Below are 24494 nucleotides of genomic sequence, written 5' to 3' on the forward strand. Positions count from 1 at the left end.
TTTCCTCATTTTTCCGAGGTCGTCATTTAGGAACGTGGTGGGTAGCCGAAAACGTAATATGTTGACGATTTGTCACCTAGCGTAAAATGTTATGGTTTGGGAGTGAGAACGTGTTGCAGTCCAACACTGCATTTATTCAGGCATAATTGCAAAATCAGGCAAAGTATTATGAAATGAAGTTCACAGCTGCTTCCTCTTCAGGTTTAATCAGAAAATCAAGACACATTTTGTCTCCAGACAAACGCTTTCCCGATCCTTCCTGATCATTTGTGTTTATCGACGTTTATCGACAGAATTAAGCAATGTTACAAAGAATAAGACTTATAATACATTTGAATATTCAGGATGACTAATTGTGTTTCATTTTTTCCCAGATATGTGACTGGCAGACATAATCTCTGGCTGGATTAAGTTCAGAGGCAGCATTTTATAGAGTTTAGAACTGATGCAAAAATTGGAGAAAACCCATCTGCTCACCCTCCTGCCCCGTTCCTAATGAAAATCCTTTGAGAAGCAAGAATGGATGATATACCATAATTATGATAAAAATCCATGAAGAAATCAGCTTGCATTTTTATTTGTCAGCAGATAATGTGGTACATGAGAATGTAAGCCTAATAAAATGGCCAAACATCATAAAGAAAGTACCTAAAGAAAGAACTGACACTTAAAAACAAGCCCAGCAGGCACCAGAACAGCACCTTTTTTTCCCCTTTTTTTAAGACCACATACAAGATTTAATTTGTTTGCACAACCTGATAACAGCTGCTGTGTGCACTATTTCTGATGAATAACCTCAGCAAAATAAGCTTTGGGGAAACAGGCTATCGGTTAAATGAAATTTTTCATTTAATGTGGATGCTGACAAAAACTGATAGTGGTCATTGTGTTAGGATGATGCTCCTACGTTTCACCATTGTGCACAAATAGAACTGTGAAAATTCGATATACTGCCAAATTTACGATTCCTATAAAGTAGGCAGTTTGAATTATTAATTGCATACAACACAGTAAGTGCAGATAGTGCTACAGCTACACTGGTCTAACCATCTCAAGATGTGGAAATACTTAAGCGGCAAATCAAGAGGCGAAAGCCATGATGACGAAAATGAAGGGCATTATTCCACTGATAAAAAGACGATCTTCTGTGATCTGATGAAGCTGGAGTTTTCAAGGGATTTGTGTGCGTGCATGCGTGCGTGTGAGAGAGATTGAGATTCAAATTGTTCTTCCGGGGCTGAAGATGGCTTTAGTACAATATATCAATGGTGTTTCTGATGTAGGCGAAGGAGTTCTTCGGGGGAGGGTGAGAAAAGAATCTGCTCAGAGTTTGTCTAATGAACATGGCATTGTGTTAGAGCCCAGTATTGATTGTACAAATCCCCACGAAGCTCGGTGACAATCAAATGAAAAGTGACATGGCTGGAAGACTTAGGGTGAACGTACTGTACTACAAGAGAATTTTAATAGGATTAGTGCAGAATAGACTCCCCTGCACATATCCTGAGACGTGGTGTGTAAAAGCTATTTCACAGTTATTTCCAGGTTCCTTCTCAGAGCGTTTAAACAGGAACACTGATTTCAAAATTGTAGACAGGAAGAAATAAAACTAGGAACAAGGATGCCAGGATGCTTTTAAGATGAGTGGACTGAGGTTACTTTTTTTTTACTTAACTGACAAATCACTATGAAACAACCTTTTAAGCAATTTGCAGATGAAAATGTATTGAGCTACTCTTTCTTTGCTACCTTTAAGTGTGCTTCAACAAATAGGTTGACATTTACTCGAACCTGCAACATCTGGGCTGGGCCTGTAGAGCGTAAAGGGGTCCCCTACTGGGCCATCCGCACCTTTCTCGCAGAGCTAACTGCATCCTCCCCAGCCTACCTGATTCTGTGTGTTATCTGAAGCAAAGTACAAAACACAAGCACACTATAACTGCCCTTTCCCATTCACCGCAAACAGTACCGGTTCCTCCTCGGACTTATGTTTAATAATTTGCCTATTTGGATTCAATAAACAACCCCTAATTCTGTGTGTGGCCTTGCTTTTATTGTTGCTGGCCTTTTGCTAGGCCAGCGAAAAAAAACCCAAAAAGCCTCTTCACGGAATGACTTTAAAATGATCGCTGTGTATTTACACCTATTTAATACAGTAGCACCATATGGCTCTGATTAATCACTGGAGATATGAGCCATTGATCACGACTGTGCTTCATTCAGCGCATGTATCAGTATAACCAGTGGGTCATGAGCAGTGACAATAGTGAAATATTCCTCGATGTTTTTTCTGTATTAGTTGAGTAACTGGGTAATTTATCATTGACAAAGTGTAAACTTATTGCATTTTAGTGTGATTTTAATGCCAACCTAGTTTGGCTGGGTTTCATATAAGGGAGAAACAATAAGGTGAATATTCAGCACTTTCAGCGCTGTACTGAATCTAGACATTTATTTATAGTTTTGCCTTTACTCGCTCTGTTCTTTCGTCTATGTCCTGGTCGGCCTATTCCGAGAAGATGTATTTGTCTTTTCAAAGCAGCTTTGGGAAAACATGATGGTGTGAGCAAGCACTGGAAAGAGTAAAACTGGGTGCAAACAGCTGTACTTTTTCCTATATATTTTTTTTGTCTTTGCTGCATCAGTAAACTGAACTGTGGGAGCTGTGGAGAGCTTCTAACTCCATTAATAACTTGTGCATTAGGGAGCTATTATGTATGTCCTGAAACCTGAGAGCCAGTCACCTGTTCTGCTACCTGAGCCTGGGCTCTGGGGACAGAGGAAGAGGAAAGGACATCCTGAGTTGTCTGTCTGAAGGACTCCACTCAAACAGGGCCTAAAGGAGTGCTGGGAGCTTCATAAATCCCTGGGGGTTATTTTTTAACCAGAGGCGCTTGTAGAGAAGTAACTGGGAAATATTAAAATTCAGTGAAGTGTGTCCACCAGAGCCATCGTGGTTAAACTTCTACCAAGAACTTCTTTTTTGTTTGCACAGTGTAATCGGCTGCTCACTCTCAGTTGGCTAGCTTAAGCTCACTGGCTAATTTTTATAAACATATTGACTTAGTTGATTGGTTTCTTTTCTCCTTGAGCCCCTGTCAGCTGAGAGGAGTTTCCACTACAGCTTGAGAAAATACCACAGAGCACCCTCAGCTACCTGATGACTACACAGATCTGTTATACTCCTGGCTGAGTGCAGGACAGCTCACACAGTGGCCGCTGCTGAAAAAGGGGTTATATCTTTTCCAAGGAAAGATTGGACAGTCACCTCTTTAACACAGATACTGTTCTTTATAAGGTAAGAAGGCTCCACAATATGATTGGACAGGAGATTTCAGACTGATGAAATTTTGTTTAAAAAAATGTGTTTGGATTTAAAGTAAATGTTAGGTCAATAATTTTTACCCTTATGGAAAATATATTATGATAAACAATGTGGTCATAGGAGTTACCGATACAATCTACCCAAACCGAACAGACTTTCTGGAAAACTAATCTTCAAAATGTTTTTGGGAGGCTTTTTGGGTTTTAATTTCCATTAAAAAAAACTCCTGAGGCCAGTGGCATGTTTTGATATTGTGATTTTGAACTAATTACTGTCCATGTGACCACATTCCAGTGTCCCACAGTCAGGACCATTACGGCACGCTTGATTCACTTCGAAATAATTCCGCTAATCCAAGGACAAGTATGCCACTGCCACAGCTCATAATGAGGAGCACGCATGAATGCAACGTGTATGTTTTCCTCATAATCCGTGACACATTGATCAATATTGAATGTGTGCTCGAACAATAATTTAACTAATAATTTAACAGAGAGTGGAAAATAGCTGGGTTCTTTGCTTTGTTTTGCGTTGTAAGTCAAGCTTGCCGAGAAATTAAAGACACTGCATGCATAAAGTGGAAGGCCGGGGTAATAACACTAGTTCATGACAGAAACGACCTATGCTAATAACCACACATACCAGCATTTTGTCTCTCAGAGCTCTCTCAGTAAGCTTCGTTTCAACACTGGCTGTGCTGATGGGTTTATCTCTCATATGCCCACAGTTCTGCACAGCCTGTCTGCTTCCTAACCAGCTGTAGGTCCCACTGCCTCCCTCTGTGTTCCTGGCACTGTCAGGAACACAAAGGTTTACTCAATCACTGGTTTCCATGCATGCAACAATAAGCAAATATTCACATCTGCCAAGTTCAAACCCTGTTCACTGTCTGTGTGTTGTCACTCTGTCTTCCATGCGCACCTTGCTATTTTTCTCACATATGCAGCTTGCATATTTTCTTCCAATCTCTCACAGACTGACTGGTTGGTGAATAATGGTTACTTTTAAAGAACAAGACTGGCTTCTATACTATAGAGTAAGACATGTCAGACCAACAGTGTGTCTTTCTTTCAATTCTTCATTAACCTTAGTGAATTTCATTTTTTGAAACCTACATAAAACAAATCAAAAAGGGTGGGGCACTCATTTCTGACGCAGGAGTGGGCAGTGCTCCTCTGGAGCCTTTTCAGCCGCTTGTGCTAGCTGTTAGAAAAAGTATGAAGTAGGGGTAACATGCTAATGCTATCAGTCATTTATATATTTTACATTCTTCTTGGCAATTAAATTATACATAAAATACAAGTGTGAGAAACATGTGAATCTGCCATTCATCCAAATTCCAAAGGTGCCCTATTAGAGCGAGACCTGGTGACTGCGGAGGTCATTTGACTACAATGAAACATTGTCCTGTTCAGGAAAGCAGTTTGAGATTATCTGAACTTACTGCATTTTCTTGTTGGTAGGGTTGGATGGGTGCACTGAGGTCACAAAGGGATGGATATGATCATCAACAATACTCAGGTAGGCTGTGGTGTTTAAATGATGCTCACTTGGTTCTAAAGGGTCCAAAAGTGTGCCAAAGACATACTCCCCACAACATCGCACCACCACCATCCTCAACCACTGATACAAGGTAGAATGGATCCATGCTTTCCCACTGTTTTCCATCAAATGCTAACTCTACCAATCTAAACGTTGCAGGAGAAATTGTCCAAAATCCTTTGTCCAAGTTTGGTGAGCCTTGGAGAACTGTAGCCCCAGTTTCCAGTTCTTACTGGCAGGAGCAGCATCTGCTATGTCTTTCTACTGCTGTAGCATATCTGTGTCAAGGTTTGTCATTAGTTCAGAGATGTTGTTCTGCATATCATGGTTATTTCATTAGTTATTTGAGTTACTGTTGCCTTCCTATCAGTTCAAACCAGTCTGCCCATACTCTTATGGCATCTGGCATCAACAAAGCCCAGAGAACTGCCTATTATTGGGTATTTTCTCTTTTTTGGTCTTTTCTCAGTAAACGGTAAAGATTGTTGCATTGTGTATCCCAGGAGATCAGGTGTTTCTGAAATTCTCAGATCTGCTGAAACATAGCAACAGCAACGCCACATTCAAAGTCACTTAAATCACTTTTTTTTCCCATTTGAACTTCAGCATCAGTCGATTCTTGTCTTTTGCCTAAATTCAGTGAACCGGAGGGTGATTGACAGATTAGATATTTGCATTAATGAGCAGTTGAATAATTGAAGTATTTGATAATTTAAACATGATATCTATATTTCTATATCTTTAACATATCAGTCATCACGAATATCGGTAAATTCTGGCACCCCTAAACGGTCTGGTCCATTAAAAGAGATTCAGGTTTTTGGTCATTTTGGGGTTTTTTTTTATTCATGTTACCATGTTTATTATCAAAAAAGTCACCTGATGATCTAAATTCTTAAATATCTTGTTTTTAACAACCACTGCATATTCAAATAATTTCAATTACACTTGTTGGCTAAGGAGAAAATAAATCAAAGGGGAAATGGGCTGAAACCATGTATGTATTAATTTCTATTTCAGCATTGTTGTTCGGCCCTGCATTCAGTTCCCAAGTGATTCACATCAAAGTGGAGCACACACAGTAAACATAATTACTTCCCATGTATAATATGCTCTGTACAATTCATGCAAACATCTGAACGGGCCAACAGCGAGACTTATATTTGCAAGGTCTCACTGTAGCATTGTATAACACTGAAAGAATGCTCTGTGTGCTTGAGTAAATTACGCCTCCATTCATAATAATCTCAGTTTTATTAACTGTAATAACTACATTGGGCTTTGTTTAGAGAGCAGTGCACTTTGGGTATCATGATTAAAAAACTGAACTATGCTCAGTGGTGAATAAAATGAGTTGATAAAGCCTTTTTCTTTGCCTTCTGAAACAATAGGACAAAACATTTAGGTTATTGTACGTTGTCAAGACATTATCCAAAAAGTGCCAGCCAATCAGGCAGATAACTATGTTAGGAGAGTCATCGTCAGCTGAGCTGGAACGCAGAAAGCAGGAGTGAGATATTTTTCTTTTGGATGCTGTTAGGTGGGAATGAGTGTGGCTCCGAGCGTGGAATAAATGATGGCATGATAAAGTGGAGTGAATAATGTGATATTGAAGTGTTAACGGAACTACCATTTTCTGTGACAGGATAGGTGTACTTTTGTGATGAGTGGGTAAGTCTGATAATTGTATTTTATGTTGAGGAGTGTGCCTTTGAAGTGGACTTCTCTTTTAAGTCATACGTGGTGTGTGCAGTCAAAATCAGAAACCGCAGTGCGCTAATGTTTTCTCTCTACTGAGCTGACAGATGAAAGAATTATAAGACAGCTGGTCGATGTCAGCAGGTTTCCACAGCTGGAGATTTCCAAACTTACTGACAGTTAACATCAATGAACAGCTCTTGTTATACTTATTTGAGGTCTTGTGACGTAGACCGATGATGTAAACTATGTCTGCAAATGTCGGTGAGCTCGCTACTGCACAGTGCGATCTTTCACTGTGTACTTGTGGTATTTTGTACTTTAAGATGTAAGTGGAAAATCAAATCTTATCATTTAATTCTCAACAAAAAGCATTTAAAAATGATTTGGGACAGCAACCTACTGTCAGCTAAAGATACATATCCAGCAAAAACAAACATGTTTATGCATAATTTCGGTCGGCAATTCCACGTTGCTGAATCTCTCAACTAATTAAATTATGTTTAAAGTTTTCTTTAATATTGGTTTATAATAACATTCAAACAAGAGGAAATGTCATTCATTAATCCAAATTATATTTGTGCAAACGTCTCCTGATATTTAGCTCTCGAGGATGTGAGTCAACGCAAGGGATGTTTGGGGAAGATGTTTTATAGTTTGCCCTTCAAAGACGATCAGAAGAAAAAAAATATTAACCGGTAAAGTATCCTTACAGCGGCAGTAGGAAACTGTCCTGTTCGATCTTTGATTTTCTTTTTTTAGGTGAAGTTTGAAATAGAAACAGGGAAGGCACTGATCTTTGTTTTTCAAAGGACCAACTGGATTGTTCATTTTAAATGTCGTGGATAATTTGGCCCCACATGCTGTCCATCAAGTTGCACATTGTCATGGAAACAGCAACAGATAAAGAAACAGTAGCACAGGAGAGCAGATGATAAGTCTGCCCTGTCACATTACAGCAGTTCATATATTTGTATTTGCAGTCTTTTTTTGTTTCATTTCAACTACAGAACCTCTTGGTTTGCAGGGGTATTAAATGAAGACTTGGAGCACAATTCTGATACAAGACATTTTTCTTTTCTCTGTCTTTTCATAGCCCTCAAATACGGATATCACCGCTTCACTGCACAGAAATGTCCTGTCGCTGGGTGTGTGGTGGGGGTAAGAGGCAAGTGTGAGGCGAGTGTCTCTTAGAGCACCGGCAGTGACGGTCTATTCTCAGGCAACAGTTACTGGATATCTTCAGTGGACTTTCCAGCTTGTTTCGGACTGAAGATACCCCCAGAGGTGGTTGCAAAGAGTCCACAGAGACATTTTCTTCCTTCTTCACTGCAGCCCATAAGGTCCTACCATCACGTTAAATCTCCAAGATATCCACGCCAACACAACCTGTGAAGTTAGCAACTCCTCCAGAAGTGGCAGAAACCTTTGGGAGAAGAGCCCAATCTAAACCCACCATGAGAGTCTCAGTTTCCCAACTGAACATGTGCAGACCAAATCCTACCTACCTGATGCCAAGTGACTTCAGACGGGCCTACTCACCAGCTGATGGATTGGCAGTGAAAGATCCCGGAAAGAAGAAAGTACAACTTGTGCACTGTAGACTGAGCTATACAGAGGAAGACAGAAAGCAGGAAGCGATTGGTGGCTCAGTAAAGAACCTGTTCTCCTCACAGCCTTCTTACCGGTCTTGTATTTATCACGAGGTGCCTCTGAGGTGCACTAGATCCTTTGTGTTTTTGGACAAGCCACTTTGTATTTCCCTTGTGGAACTACAGGGGAAAGGAGCACGTAAACCAGCTTTGTGTAGGTCTACTTTGTCAATTCGCCTTGGTACCTCGTCCTGCCACAGATCCTGTAAAGATAGCAAGCCAGCCAAAAGAAATGAAGGATATGTGAAATCCAGAGCAGCCATGTTGGACAGCAACCAACGTAATGGCCGAGAGAGCTCTTCGGGTCGCTGCAGAGGCCCTCTATCAAAGCACAGGGGCTACAGGTTCAACCGAACACCACCCGCTTGTGGTGTTAACAGCAAGAATGAGGATTCAGACACGCACTGCCTCAGTAATACTTTGGGATTATTGTCATTCAGAGGGCCAGGTCCCTCAAACACAAAGACTGGCACACAGAAGGGGAATGCAGATGAGGCTAGCTTCTCTGCATGGAGAAATTTCAGGCACAGGCAACACACTTTCGAAACTGGCTCAGGTAGGAATTTCATCACCTTGATTCACAAGTCTAAAACATTTAAAGTGGCCATGCCAACTGATCTGTATACTCCTTTGACTGCCTTATATATATTCTAAAGCTGCTGTAGATAAGATCGCATTATTCTGTAGGTGTGAAAGTAATCTAAATGTGGTCATGGAGGGTAGAAAGTCTCATTTTTTCACTCTGCCTGTCACCTTTTGATTTATACTTCATGCATGGATAATAGACTCACACACACCTACCACACTTATCCTACTGTACATTCACATTGTTTAAATAAATCCCAGCTGATACAAGCGCATACTCAGCTCAACTGCAAGTTTTATTAAAGTGCAAACACTTTCTTTCATCCTCCTTTTACTTTTCACACTTTGCTGCTGCATATCTTAACAATAGACTTAAAATAAACTGGAGGATTCTAAGACTTCCAATCTCTTAAGAAGTCAGGACAAGATTTTATGAAAGGATTATTTGAAAAAAATTAATTGTGTTTATGCCACAGAGGAATTTCCTGTTTTAGAAAATGGAAATTAAGACAACAAACCAGCCCCAAAACAACAGAGTTGTTCAGCACATGTGAGATTTTCAGTGTCACACTACAACATGGTCTATTATTAAATGCAAAATTTGGTCTTTTGGTGTAGGAGACCAACTATTTCACTTCAAACGCCATCTTAAAACACACACTTTGACTGTTTTCCTGCTTAGTGGTAGTCTTATCTGTGCAATGTTTGAATAAATCCCTAAATATGAAGTTACAGTAGCCAGATATCTTATCTTAGTTTAAGACAGAAAAAATGGGGAAGCAGTGTGTGTACAAAGGTATAAAAACCAACATATCTGCACTTCTAAAACTGACTAAAAAGCCTCACTTGCTTATAGGCAGGAGCCCAGAAGGCCTATAGGAGGTCCTAGACAAATAATCATCTCCTTGGTGAAATTCCTCTGGTTTTTACTTTATCACTGTTTTACGTTCTAAGTGACTGTTCTTTGTACTCATTTTATATTTTTCACTTGATGTGAGATGAAAGGCTGTTAATGGATGATTTCCTTTTCACTGGAATTCATAGTGAAGCCAAGAGGGAAAGCTACCTCCTATAGAAATAGTTTGACCGGTGACGCTACTTTGTAATAGTGCTCTTTAAACATGCCATGTGCTTATGGCAGGGTATTCAGTGGAGATATATATTCTACAAAAGCTACAGGAATGGGGTTATGGGTGCTGGATGGATGCACTGCCATCTTTTACATTATTCATGGGCCACACTCGTGTTCCCTCTGGGTTTTTCTATCTATGTGTGTGTGTGTGTGTGTGTGTGTGTGTGTGTGTGTGTGTGTGTGTGTGTGTGCCTTTGCAGATTATAAAAGTTTAGCTGGAGCTTAAGCATACTGTGAAATCTTTATTACAGTGACGGAAAGAAATTAACTGGAACAAACTGCAAAAGATACCGCTTAACACAAACACAACTTCATATTATTTTTGATCTTTGAAATTTATTTTGGTTTTGATTGACAAGACTCGCCAAATTAAATTTCACTTTTTTCTGTGTCCGTCAAGTGGTTTCCGAAACATGGAGCAAGCAAGAGAGACCTGCAAAGGGCAAAAAGATGACTGTTCCACAGAAAACTGAAAGAGTTCCTACTTTGGATAAGACCTGTTATTATGATTCCCAACTGAAGACTCTAGAAGGCACTCCCAAGACTCTCAGCCTTCAAGTATGAGCCATTTTTCTATACTGTTTTTTGTTTGTTTATTTGTTTGTTTGTTTTAAGAAAGCTCCTTTAGAGTTTATATTGACCTTTCTTTGGGAGGTTTTATTGAAATGAAACCTCCATGGAGTCCCACATCATAACAGAAATGTTTAAGAACAACAGTCTCATAGATATCTATTTTTGGTAATACCCAGAAAAATGCTTTGTTGGCTGCAAGAGCTGTTTGTTGTTGCAATGCCACAAATGGCCAGAGGGGTCAAATTTTCCTATAGCATAAATGACAGAATTTAATTAACCAGTTAATAGTACTTAATGCTTTTTTGCACATATGCATCATACTTCTACAAATTTAAAGAGATCTTGTATCTACATAAGGCTATAGAAAAATATGGTCTAATATATGCATCTATCTGATAGATAGATAGATAGATAGATAGATAGATAGATAGATAGATAGATAGATAGATAGATAGATAGATAGATAGATAGATAGATATACACACACTGAAAAAAGGCCATGTTGGATTTACTTGCTTCAATAGTGGACATTGGTTGCACACAAATGTTTTGCTTTGGCAGAAACTTAAACAACTGAGTTAAATCAACACAACTTTTTCATATTCAGTAAACCTGTGCATTTTGTGTTCATATCATAAAACACAATTGAAACATGTTCAGATGAAGTAAGTTGAGCTCTTGGAATATTTTAATCCTTCACAATTTTGTCATTTTATTTCAACACTATTCAATAACTTTTACCCCAATGCTACTTGGTCACTTAAATACTACATGTTGTCTTCATATTATATAATGTTCAACAAAGTCTAGATCCTGGTTACCATAAAAATTGAATGGGTCTACAACAACTACCATCCTCCTATCTTTATCCTGGTTGCAGGAGGGCTGGGAAATAACCCGGAAGTGATAGGTTACGAGGCAGGGTACACCCTGGACAGCTCACCAGTCTATCACATAGAAACAAACAACCATTTACACTTACATTCACGGGTAATTTAGAATCACCAGTTAACCCTAACTCTAATAACTGCATGACTTTTAACTGTGGGAGGAAACCAGAATACACAGAGAGAAACCACTGCGAACTAGCCAAAATGTGGATTTGAACCCAGGACCTTCTTACTGTGAAGCAACAGCAATAACCAGCATGCCAACAATCTAGGAAATACAAGAAAGTTATGATTTCCTGTATTTAATGCAGAATATTTTTGTTTTTGCCCTTGACAGGTTAATCCACAATAAATAGCAATAGCATGCATGTGGTGTGTGTGTGTAGTTGTCTGCCTCTTATAACTCCAGTGATTTTCCTGCAGTTTGAAATCTTGTGCGATCTTGTGAATTCCATGAGTTCAGCAACTAACCACTCTTACTAGATTGTATCATGTCATCTCAACAAGAACAAATTAAGTTGTTGAATTTCGTACAGATCCTACATGATTTAATTACGTTCATAGAAACATGAAATTATTGTGTTCAAATTACAAGTTAGACTTTTTTAATATAACAACCACCCAATTTACTTCTTTTGGTATACCAAAAAAAAAGGAGAGGTGGCTGCTCGACTTGACTGAGATGGATGCCTTCCTGAAACCACGATCCAAAGAGCGCGAGACTGAAACCCGTGCAGTGTAGCGGGATTTAACATTGCTATATTATTGACTTACTTCACTTGAACATGATATGAAGAATTTAATCTAGCCTTTCTGCATAACATGTAGTTTCTACACTATATAGTTACACTTAACTTTAAAGCATGAGGCAATTGTGTTAAATACACGCGAGATGCTCACGTAAATCCAAGAGCTGGCCAATCCCTTTTTTTCAGTGTAGATAGATCTTTATTCTCAAATGTTATTGTTGACATTTAAACTCAGTTTTTGCCTTGTTGACTCTGTTTTGTCAAATGCAAAATTGGGTTTTTATACTAAATCAAATTTCAGGACTTTGTAAATTAAGTTTTTACACAAGTTTTCCAAAATTTGGCATCAAATTCATAATAAGCACATAAGTCATAAAAAAAATTGCCTCAGTATTTGGTATGTTGTGTTTGTTCATTTTCAATTAAATTTAGGGTTTCAAATTGGTTGAAAGGCATTGCATTTTGTTTTATTTATTTTTTACACAGTGTCCCAGTTTTTGTTTTTTTGTTTTTTGAAGGGTGTTGTAGGTGTTTTTACTGAAATGATTTCAGGCACGCATGATTTCAGCTGTGTAAGATATTATTAAATATAATTTCAAGGAAAGAAAAAAAATAGACCAGACCCTCCAGTGGCAAATTGACTTCCAAATTTCTTCTCTTTCCACTCCTTTTGATCCATCAAAGTTAAAGAAAAATGTTGAAGGTGAGTGAAGCTACTGTGGATAGAAATTCACAAATAATTATTCTACAAGGCACAGAACCACGACCAATAATACAAAGGTTGTTTTGGAGGGAAGAAAATACTACAAAAAGCAGTTTGGTATTGTCACAATGCAACCACATAAGATGGAAGAGGGCAGTATATGTGCCATGTGTAACCTTTAAAATCCTCATTAGTCAAGTTTTACATATGTACACTGCTCAATTAAGCTTTCCCACACAGAGAGCGTTAATTTGTTTTCCAACAGCTGCATCATCTCAATGGGTGATTTGAGAGATTTTTTTTTTTATTACTTTAGCTGTTTTTCTCATTTTTACATTTTAGTTCAAACGTGGACCCACTTGCAGACTCAAACACGAAGCAGAATAAAAGCAAGCTTTATTATCAAGTCTACCTCTGAAACTGAAACACAGAGACCTACTCAAGGGAAGCAAGAAAGTAAAACAGACACTCCAACAAAGGATGGGGCAGGGCTATTTATACACAGAAAACAGTCTGGGGATGAGAAACAGAAGAGAACTGAGATGTAGGCAAATGCAATCAGGACAATAAAGAGACAGGAAGTAAAACTCTAATCAATGGAGGAAGCCACCTATCAGAATAAAACAGTAAATTAACAAACAATTAAAAGAAGACAACACCAACGCATGAATAACCTAACACAATAAAATGAGACGGATTGGGAAGAAACAGAGAAACACTAAGGGAACTACACTCGTGAAAAATAATCAGCTCGGCTGAGAAACTAAAGTTGACCGAGGATTCACAACCCAAAACTAAGACTGTAAATCATTTTAACAGGCATTCAAACTCCATAAACACAAAGATACCCAAGTGAAACTTTAAGATACTAGAATAGTAATGAAAAAAAATAATGAAAAAGCAGGAATCCATTTCTCCACACAGACCAGAGTTCACATAATACAGAAAAACTAAGTGTCAGCGTACCAGGATAACAATGAATACATGAACCCAGACACAGGATCACAAAACAGAAAACAAAGACTCAGCCACATCACAAGCAATCAAACTCACGTTTAGAATAGTAAAGGAACAAAACCTCAAATGTGTTCATTAAGATCCTAAATTCAAAAAACTTGATGAGGACGGTCCTCAGTCCTGGTCCTTGAGTTTCTCTGAAAACTTTAGTTGTTTTTTTTTTATATCTTTCAGCTTTATGTTTTGATTTCTATATTATATCTATACAGACCCAGTTCTGGTTCTTTTGCTGTCTTACTTTATGATTCCTACTCATAATATTTATTGTTTTCAATCCAGTGCTTTGTTTCTTGTATATTTATTTATTTATTTTTGCTTTTCAGTGTTTTCCCTGTCTCTCATCCATCTGTCTCTAATTTCTGATTGTGCCTGTACTGCCCTCGCCATCATGTCTTACATGAGACTCTTAGTATTTGTCTTTTATTTCCTGTTTTACTTTGAAGATTTTTTTTTTTTATTCCTTACATCAGTTTACTTACTCTTTTGTCGTTATACCACCTGTCATCACAGGTTTCCTCGTCAGATTGTGCTTCTGGATTATTCGTTGCTTAATTCTTTGCGTTTAGACTTATTTTATACTTCTGTTTTTGGCCCGAAATTAAATCCTCGTTATACTGCCCCCAGCTTTGTGCTTATGGTCCCACATCTTTACATTTCACATATTTTGGCACATGGGTTCAACAAGTTAAGGAGAAAAAAGAAAAAAACTAATAATTACAGTTTCCCTTTTTTCTTTTTGCTATTTGAAAGCATTTTTGTAGTTTTATCTTATTGCTGTGATGGGTAAAGATCCAGTGAGTTATGTGAATTTTTTTAAAGGATTCCGCTTCCCCCTGTGAGCAAGGCTCTTCTACCTTTATCTCCACTAAAGCTAAGCATAATATTTCCATGTTGCCTCCACCTCCTAGCCATTACAAGGCTGTGAAGAGGATTTTCCAAGGTTAAGATGTAGATTAGGGATGTTTTCAAAATAGATTTCAACCCAGTGAAGATTTTCTTTCTCTTTCCACAGGATTAGTGTATATGAGTTGTACTCTATTCTTCCCACAAACAAGCAGCTTACTGTATACATATTCCCCACCCAACCCCAGGAGGCTTTGGAGCTCTTCAGACCAGACTTTATCAGCCGATCTCAGGGTCGACTGAGGAGGTTGGAGCAGAGGGCTAGAATAAGGAAATCACTGCAGGACTCCAATCCAGACCTGGTGCAGGGCCTTAGGGAAAATCGTGTCAAGCAAAAGAGGAACTGCACCACACCAGATCCACTTAGCGGTAAGCACAGCTGAATAACTCAGGTCGAAACCTGGAGCAGAAGTAAGCCACTTAGTAGAATATAATGTCACATACTTATTGGCCCACCAATCTGAATGATTTGATTCTGCTGTAAAATGACAGCAGCACATCAGGAGCTCTAAGTCACAGCGAAAGATCCTGGAGGTTGTGGAAGTAAAAGTAAGGCAGGCGCTCTTGCAACAACAGCAGGCAATCCACAGTGTAGCTACTGCAGATCAGATAGGATTCAGTCCACAGCAGGCCCTCATCTCCTACACTGATCTTTTACCATGTATCCCATCTCTTCTGTCACTTCTACAGAGACAGAAACATTCATCAAACCCATGAAGCACTACGATGAAAGCTCCTCCTGTCAGTGTAGTTTTCTGGAGACACTGCAGCCTCCAACACACAGAGTGAGAAATAATTAAATAAGAAGCTCGTAGCCATACCATATTGAATTTTTCTGGCATTTTGAGGAACTGTGAATTGTTTCTCCAATAATTCTTTTTAACCTATCTAAACTGGGGTGGACTGAAACAAAGGGGAGGGTATTACATTTTATTCCCTTTAAAGTGTAGTGGCATTTATCCAACTTTGCTCTCTGCTGGACATTATCTGGTACTGCAGATCCATTAAAGCACTGTTTTCTGCATGCAGGAAGTAAAAAAAAGTTTCAAAAAATAGACCATAATAATCCTTTAGTTTTGTTTTGTGCTATTTCAAATGTAAAAAAAATATTAGTCAAAAAAGCATTCATACGCAGTGCCAAGTATAATTTTAAATACATATAATGATGTGTATTTCTTTAATTGTGGTTGGGTTATTAAAGATTCATAAAGGTGTTCACTGTGCAAGAAATTGGCTTCTATATACATTTTTCTGAGCATCAATCTCCAGTTTGTGCTTTTGAAAAATGTGGGATTTTATTACATTGGTGGAATATGAGTTCTCCACAGGTCACATAATATCAAATGTTCATAAATGCATCCTAATTTTAAGCATCCCATAATAATCATTTCCTGGCTTTTTTTGCTGGATAACAGCCTGTTTTTTTTCTGAAGGTAGGTGGGATGTGTTTTCAGATCATCTCTCGGCTCTGAATTTTGTTTTGGAAGGTCATGGCGGGGTCATGAAATTAGGAACCATGACTAGCTCACAGTCATCTCTGACTGAAGTTTGGATTCTAATTATAAACAGAGTTAGTAGGACTAGATATGCCCGTGCTTGGCATGTGTGTGGGTTTGATATCTGTCCATGTATGTGTGTGTGTGTCTGTGTGTCTGTGTGTAACTGTCTGAAACAGAGAGATCACACACAGCCCTCAGTGTTCATTTACATATGCGAGATTCATTTACATTTTAATTCTTATTTGTTATTCCTGTGTGTTTGTGTGTGTGTGCGTCATATTATTGCCTGTGTGTGTGTGTGTCTGTGTGTGTGTGGGTGTGTGTGTGGGTGTCCTAGATAACCTTTTCAAGCCTAGAGAGAGGTCTATATCGAGTAGAGAGATGCAACTGAGGTCCAGACGGTGAGTTCTCAGATCAAACCCGAGTCAGACATTGTCACTCTTCTTCTTGTTGCACTTTGCTTTTTTTAAATTCAGCACAATCCATCACCCTTGTTTGTCATATCTGGATGCATCCACGCAATGCACATTCACACATATGCATGCTGTATGGATACAATAGATCTTTGACGCCCAAATGTCTTGGCAGGAGATATGAGCTTTCCTCTGTATACCTTATCTATTTTTTTTTCTTCCCTTATCTGGAAAGGCACACCTGATCAGATGATGGCTGCCCATTGTAATTTTTTTTCAAAAGCAACATTATCTGGCTTGGAGGATCTCTTGACAAATTGGCTGTAGTTGCGGGAATGAAAAAGGAGTCTGAGCGAGACCTGTTTATCAGTGGATCCAGGTTTTTCACTGGCTGTGGTCTCACTAGATAAAACCTCATCTCTAGTATGCCAGTCTGCTGGCATGGCTCAGCCACCCTCAAACTTCTGATACTATATTCCCCTGCTGCGTATGAATATGCCTTTTTCTGTCTGTAGGATTTACAACATGCTGCCAGAGGTGACAAAGAGAAAGGAGGAGGAAAAAAGAAGGGCTGTATCTCAAGCCAACAGACTGCGGGCCGAAGTCTTTAAAAAGGTAGTGCTTGGGTGATTTTGGTATAAAAATCAGTACTGAACACTGATTATTGTGCATGAAAACTGTCAACATTAAAAATGCTCCTGAAGTACAAAAGAAAACACAAGAAGGGTTGATCCAAAGGATGGCATGGTGGGGCACAGATTAGTATAGCGTCAACTCACAGCAAGAAGGTTTTGGATTGTGACCTGCTAGTCTAAGTTTTTGTACTGGTTTTGGATAGCCTCACTTCCCCCCACAGTTGAGCGATATTTGCGTGAAATTAATTGATGTTTCTAATTTGGCTGCAGTTGTGAGGAACTCTCTGTGTTAGCCTACGGATGGACTGGCAACTAGTCCAGCATGTACCCTGCCTCTAGCTCAACTCCACCTGGGATAGGCTCCAGCCCCACTCTCTAGTTTGTTAGTTGTACCCATAGAACCCCAAAACTGCTCATTTTTAAATACATATTTTGTGCTGTTTAACATTACAGATGCAACAATGTATTGAATCGAATGCAAAGATAACTGGAAGGCAACTGAAAACTGAGTTTGTACAGCTCTAACAAGCTTAAAAATTCAGTTTTTTGGTATGATCACCTTTATTCTTCAACACAGCCTTCACTCTTTTAGGTAAGCTTTCTTTAAATCGCTCTAAGTAGTCTTCAGGAATAGTTCTCCAGGTCTCTTGCTCTTTCTTGGATGTTGGCTGCCTTTTGTTCTATTCTCTGTCAAGATTATCTTACATTGCTTCAACAATGTAGAAGCTCAGTCGCGTGGAGGCCAATTCATGACTGTGGACTTGTGTGTTTTTCTATCCAGCTATGCTTTTATTGTACTGGCAGTACCATTCAAATGCTTTCTGGATGGTATTGCATGGTGGATCAAAATCAAAATCTAAAAGTACTGAAATGCATAGCGTATACTCTGTTTTACACATGGAGACACTCACTGTTGTATCTCTCTCCTGACCCCCTCCATACATATTAACAATTTGAGACAAAGTGTAAAAATTTGGTTCATCACTCCATAAGACCTGTCGCCACTGATTTTCAATCCAATTTAATTGACATACATTAGTCTTGTGTCCTTGTTTTCCCTTTCTTTCTCACTGAGACCATTTGTAATCAGACTTTGTTGAAAAGTAGATTGTTGAGACGGTTGAAGGTGCAGGTCCACCTCTCAGGTCCTGTAAATGTTTTTCACCAAATTTCTTTAGGTCATGATTTTCAGATACTACTGTAGTTTTTCAGAACTGCCACTTTCTCTTTTGTCCTCCAGTTGTCCAGTTTTCTCAGTTTTTAAGGACACACTGAACATCATGCTGAGATATAACACATTTTCAGACAATAGCTCATTAGGATTCACCTTGTTGGTCCAAAAATACATGTTTATGCTTGTCAAATTGTGTTATCTTTGGCATTTTTCAATGGAAAAAAACAAGGTATGACTTTTATGGCAGGTGTCAAGTAATAAAGTGCCTAAAGATATTATTTAAAATTGGTTCTTTGCAAAAATGTATACACAACCCTGGTTCATCCTTTGACTTAGGTGCTGTTTTGAATGATTCTTAGGTAAGTGTTAAGCTGCTGGACTGAAAATGAGTAAAAAAAAAAAAAAAAAGGCAGTCACCGTCCACAGAAAAGCTTTTAAAGTCTTTCAGAGAGCGTGGAGGACTGTTGCTCAAGACCACTCAAAAAATGTCTGGCTCCTTTAAAGCAAAATATAAATAAATGAGGGGTGGCTCAAGACTTTTGCACAGTACTGTATACTCAAGTAATGTTTCAGTATTTTCAGTTGTATTTGACTGGATTAATTAATGGAAACATAAGCACACACAGCCAAAAAAAACAAGAGGCCAGTCATTCTTCAGCATGCTAACATGTTTTAGCATATTTCTCAGAAAAGCTAAAAGCAAGCCATTTCACAGAAAAACCAACTTAAACAAAATATAATATATATGTTCAGATGTCTTTAACCATCTGCAATTATATCTTGATTAATGAATATAGTGTCCACATCTAAAAATGAAGCGTGGTTTGATCCTTGTCCACCAGAGGTCACTGCTCAACTGCTGATGTTTTTGTCATTTCTCACTGTGGAGTATCGCCAGTGTATGAATTCAACATTAAGGTCTATCTAAACACAAATCCTCATATTTGCTTGAAATCTGTTATTTGCAATGTGTTCAAAAATCAGAAAGCATTAAAGAACCTTCTTATCAGTCATGCCAGAACAAAATCATTACTGCATTACAGCTAAGCCTGTTTCATCCTTTACACAACCATGTCGTTTTGGCTTTCACTGCTACAGACAAATCTAGCACTACGAAAGCTTATATCCATTAGGCAATGCTGACATGATGCAGCACAGCTGAAGGATGTGGAAGCATCCACATCCTCCAACTGTTAGGGGCCTGTGGCGAATGAATGATATATTTAGGACATGCGGTGTCAGACAGATCCATTTGGCTTCCCTTATGATTGAGCCTTCAGTCTCTAACATAACCAGAACAATGAATTCACTGTCAGTCAGGTGAGATGTGAAAAATGTGAAGAGATGTGAAGCGATGTCTCCAATCTCTTACAGATAATTACACAATTATGACAGTCTCGGTGTGTGTGTATGTGTGTGCGCACAAAAGACAGACAGAGACAGAGAGAGAGGGCAAAACGGTGTGTGCACGTGTTTTTCCATGATCTTATTCAATATGAGCTAAAATTGAAAGGCTTATTTCTTCTTTGCCACTGTGTAGGCATGCTGGGAACCGTTTTGCCTTAGGCCTCCCTTTCATTTTTAAGAAAACTGTGAATCTACAGTAAATCACAGTCGTGTGGTTTACTGACACAGCGAGCAACTGTAGAAGAAAGTGTGATGTCAAATCGCTCTGTAAGAGAATATTTTATTTCCTGGTGAAATGGAGCAGATATGATGCCAGTGTGACCTTCCCACCTCTCAAATGAAGCCATTAGCTGGGCCCAACCACAGAGACTGAGAGAAAAGGAGTGTGTTCCTCCCTAACAAACACTGTGTACTTTAGAGGTTTCATTTCATCAGAAATTCTCCAAAACACACACACACATATACATACACACACAGGGGGGAGCCCAGCTAAGACTCACAGCAGGGTCTGATAGCACAGTGTAGAGGGTGGGTGGTTGTGAATGCTGACTGAAATTTAATTTCAGCTGTTGTGTAGTACTGTAAGAGAAGCATGATTGCATAGCAGGGGTGTATGGTCAGGAAGCAAGCTATAATTATTCCCCCTACCTGAGCTTAGCCTTCTCAGGGGTGAAGTTGATGGAAGTGAAAGCCAATTTGGCAGCCTGAGTCTTACCTGAGTGACGCTGAGCTGTTCTTAAAAGAGAAGGGAGGTCTAAGAGTAGACAGATATGTTTTTGATCTGTTTCTCAGGAGCTAGCGTAGCATTGTTGTTTTTCTTGTCTTGCAGAAAATTCTGGATCAGGTCCTGCAAAGATAAATCGGACACCGGCGAATGGGGATACTTCGCTGACCACTCACTGCATCTTCAAGCTTAACACTTTGCAATAATAATTACTGTATAACGCCTTTAATTTCTTACTTAAGTCATGCTATGTCATTTGATGTTGTATTTTGCATCCTGTAACCAGAAAAAAATGATATTGCAGATATTGTCACCAGGCTTTTATTAGTTGAGGATAATATATTTTGGCTATTATCTGTTACTGATATGATTCAATCTGACACTAAACAGAGATGCCGAAATTATTATTAAATAGGGAATTTTGTAAAAGTAGTCTGCAGGTGGAAATTGCATGAAGTGAAATCTGTGTGAGATCAATTGTGTGCAAACAATAACAAAGCCCACACACCCCACCTACCACCGACAATTGCTCATTACCGACAAATGTGATGAGTTTGTCAGTTGTCAGGTCTTTTTTGCTGGTCAAATAAACATGCAGCAGTCAAACAAAGCAGACATAATCATCTAAATTGAGCAGTTTCTTTCCTGATGCTTTTCTTCATTGGATATATCTTTTTCCACAAATGTCGCTCAAGGGCTGCAAAATAAACTGAATGTATCCCTCGGACATTCTGCGTTAAAGTTATTTTACAGGAAGTCAAGCCTTGGTGCTTTAACCAGAAAACCTTGGCTGTCATTGTTACTGTACAGTAGGTGTTCATAAAGCAGGAGAGGGAGGCTACGTTTCGTCATTGACTTCACATGTGCCTGGAGGCCTGTGGAACCTCCCATCCGGAACAGTGGAATTTCAAGCTAATCGAACTCAGGAGACTTGCAGCACCAGTGAAAGGGGCCTTTGTCACACAGCTCCAAACCAAAGATGACATTGTAATAAGAGAGGAGACTCCTGAGCACAGCCTGGGACCGCAGACCACATATACCTTGTAAAGGTGACTGACAACTCTGTGGCATTTAAACAGTGCCTGCTGGGATGAGGAGAGAAGACAGGAAGGACATGTGCTGCAGCAAAAACACAGTATATTCAAAGAGTACATTCTTTGGTGAGTCAGTTGCTTTGGAGTAAATGCAAAATGTTACGTTAAATGTTTAATAAAGGTTAAATTTGCTTACTGCTGTATTTCATTCTCCACTAGGATTAAAGTGATTAATTAAGGCCCTTAGGTGCAGTAAACAGCATCAATAACTACTAACTTTACTCCTGCCTGTGTTGTCAGGTCAGCAAAGCCATTTTGCAAAAGTAATGCGCACTGGAGAAATGTCCTCCTGCCATGTAGACTGGTTCCAGTTGATGAACACATACTGACAGGCAGTCGTATAAGAGGAGACGAGTGCTTGTCAGTCAGCCCGTCTCTCTCTTAGGCATCATGCGTCTGTATGTCACAGCGTTATCTCCGCAGAATGTGTACTATGTGCTCTGAGGCCCCTCAGCTGGCTTCCCAATGGCTTTGACTGACTCAACAGCCCTGAGGGGTAAGACTGATATGGCAGGCTTAGAAAGAAGTGAGCTTACAGTGCTAAATGTGTATGTCCATGCAAAGCCACCCATTGCAAGCGTTTAGTCATTAGGCATATCCCTAGCAGGCATACTATTTGAACATCTAGCCTCAATGACATCATGTGTTTTTATATTTAGGTGTATTAAGGCGTTAAAGCCATCAAAGAATCTCAGGCTGAACAATAGGTAGTCATTTAAAAAGACAAAACTAGACCTAACGCAGACATAACTCCAGTCAGCTCAGGCAAAGCGATGAAATTCTTCCTCTTTCTCCCTTGCTTTCAGTTTTTCTTTTCTTTTTTCCAGTTTTCAGTTTAACCTCAGTGGAAATGTGAAGTGAAATGACGCCTGCGCAGAGATACATCTGTGACTTTTTTTGCCTGCAGCACACTCACTAAAAAAGATTAGGCTAAACCACACCAGGTAGCCTGTGCAGAACACAGATGGGGCCTGATTTATGGCGGTTTGTGTGCCTGGGCACAGAGACGGAGTGAAACAGGAAGAGGAGATGAAATACGAGGTGACTCATATTTTTTAATATAGATTGTTCTGAGAAATTGAATCATGCTAGTTCAGTCAAGGTCTTACATTTATTCCATCAGTCATTACAATTATAAGTTGTGCAGATAGCTAGGTCTATGGTTTAATGCCACATTATTTCAAATCTTCCTTCAAAGTTTGCCACGCAAAAAAAAAAGACAAAGAAAACTTATAGCACAACAGGTTTAAAAGGCTTAGTGTTTTAAAAATGTCAGCTCAGAAACCACATGAGTCTACATTCAAAGATTTTCTTCTACACAACTCATCACAGAATTTCTCACGATCATTTCCAACAAATTACATCCCAAGCGATGCTGTGGTAAAACTCGCTAACCCCCCCTGGGCTTTGCCCTTTTCAGAGCTGAGTTCTGTATCTCACTTGTGTGTATCTCAGCCGCTCTATCATCACATGCTTGAGAAAGTCAGAAAAAAGCTAGTCATCCTAATTCACCCTGGACCCGCTAGATGAAAGAAGACATTTGTCTGTGTTTCAAGGATGTGTAGGAGGATTAAGACTAAATAAGCAAGATCAATATTTGTTGTGTTCATGGAATTAATTGGTTTAAATCTGTCTGCAATTACTTGTCGCTGACATATAAAGAAATGTTTAAATGTGCAGATTACTTCCATGCAGAAGTGGTTGGAGAAAAGCCACATTTGTGCATCCTGGTAACATGCTCTGAGAAATATACAGAAAATCAAACACACTGATCTGGTTTTTATGTTTCCTGTTAAGTTGTGAAAAGCCAGCAAAAGAGAGCTTGAAGATTAATAAGAGGAAGATATGCACAGTAGGTTACAATATATTCTCTGCAAAATCTTTTCTTTACAGCCTACGCACATTCCTTCTCAGAAGCAGACTGTTCAGGACAAGGCTGTCTGATTTCTTTAGACTTGTACTCAATTCATTAATTTCACAATTTTATGTAAATTCACATTTTTTTATTTATTATAAACTTTCATATTTTTTTCTCCTTATTCGTTTGCTGCTCTAGTTATATTTTTTCCTGAATAACATGTTTTGTCATTGTAAGGCTGGCCATATGTAAATATGTTTTTTTTTTCTTTAAATTCACCTACTCTTTGTTGACAACAAGCTAATTAACTATCACAGACACATATAGGGCAAAAAAAAGAAAAAAAAGAAAAACTATAACTAACCAGCAACCCCCCTGCAGAGTTCGTGGGAAAAATCTATGCATTCATTGATTTACATTATCCACTCGAATGTTCTCTGAACAGAAAGCGTAAAAACGTATATGATACTGCTATTAGTAAATATATTTGCTTATACAGACCAATCCCAGTCCACCAGTAAAATTAACATTGTGTGAGAGAATAGTGCAAACTGCATTAATAAATAATATGTACACTATAAATCTAAGAAAAACAGCTGCATGAAGGTATACTATAGAAGTATGTGTACAATCATGTGCCTGAAAGCTGTTTTCACCTGTCAAAATACGCAGTTATTATACAGTGCTATATATCGCCGATTTCATAAAAGATTATGCTAATATTTTTTATATTTTTAATCTCCAGGTTTCACAAGTGGCTATTGCTGCTTAAGAAAAAAAATGTCCTTGAACGTCCAGAATAGACTTAGTTGAATGAATATGATTTTTATGGTCGAAAATATCAGATAATTTTAGTGGGCTGGCAGCAAACTCATTAAAATTGTTAATGATTGGTTTTGGGGTGAACTCGTTTTGGTTTCT

At 38.8% G+C, this 24494-nt stretch overlaps 1 protein-coding gene across 2 annotated transcripts; it reads left to right on the forward strand.

The window, feature by feature from the left end:
- On the forward strand, positions 1-24265 carry LOC146505536 (uncharacterized). Of its 2 annotated transcripts, XM_085183122.1 has the most exons (8): positions 1-3298; positions 4789-4846; positions 7662-8773; positions 10335-10492; positions 14958-15138; positions 16606-16669; positions 17197-17296; positions 20727-24265. In XM_085183122.1, the coding sequence occupies exons 3-8, from the start codon at positions 8023-8025 to the stop codon at positions 20754-20756; spliced, it is 1284 nt and encodes a 427-aa protein (XP_085039248.1). In that variant the 5' UTR covers positions 1-3298; positions 4789-4846; positions 7662-8022; the 3' UTR covers positions 20757-24265. The 2 variants fall into 2 exon arrangements, with proteins under 2 accessions (XP_085039248.1, XP_085039249.1); XM_085183123.1 differs by having other exon boundaries at positions 4789-8773.
- Positions 24266-24494: the final 229 nt, after the last annotated feature.

The sequence above is a fragment of the Neolamprologus multifasciatus genome, chromosome 13, assembly GCF_963576455.1.
Source record: "Neolamprologus multifasciatus chromosome 13, fNeoMul1.2, whole genome shotgun sequence".
Lineage (NCBI taxonomy): Eukaryota > Metazoa > Chordata > Actinopteri > Cichliformes > Cichlidae > Neolamprologus > Neolamprologus multifasciatus.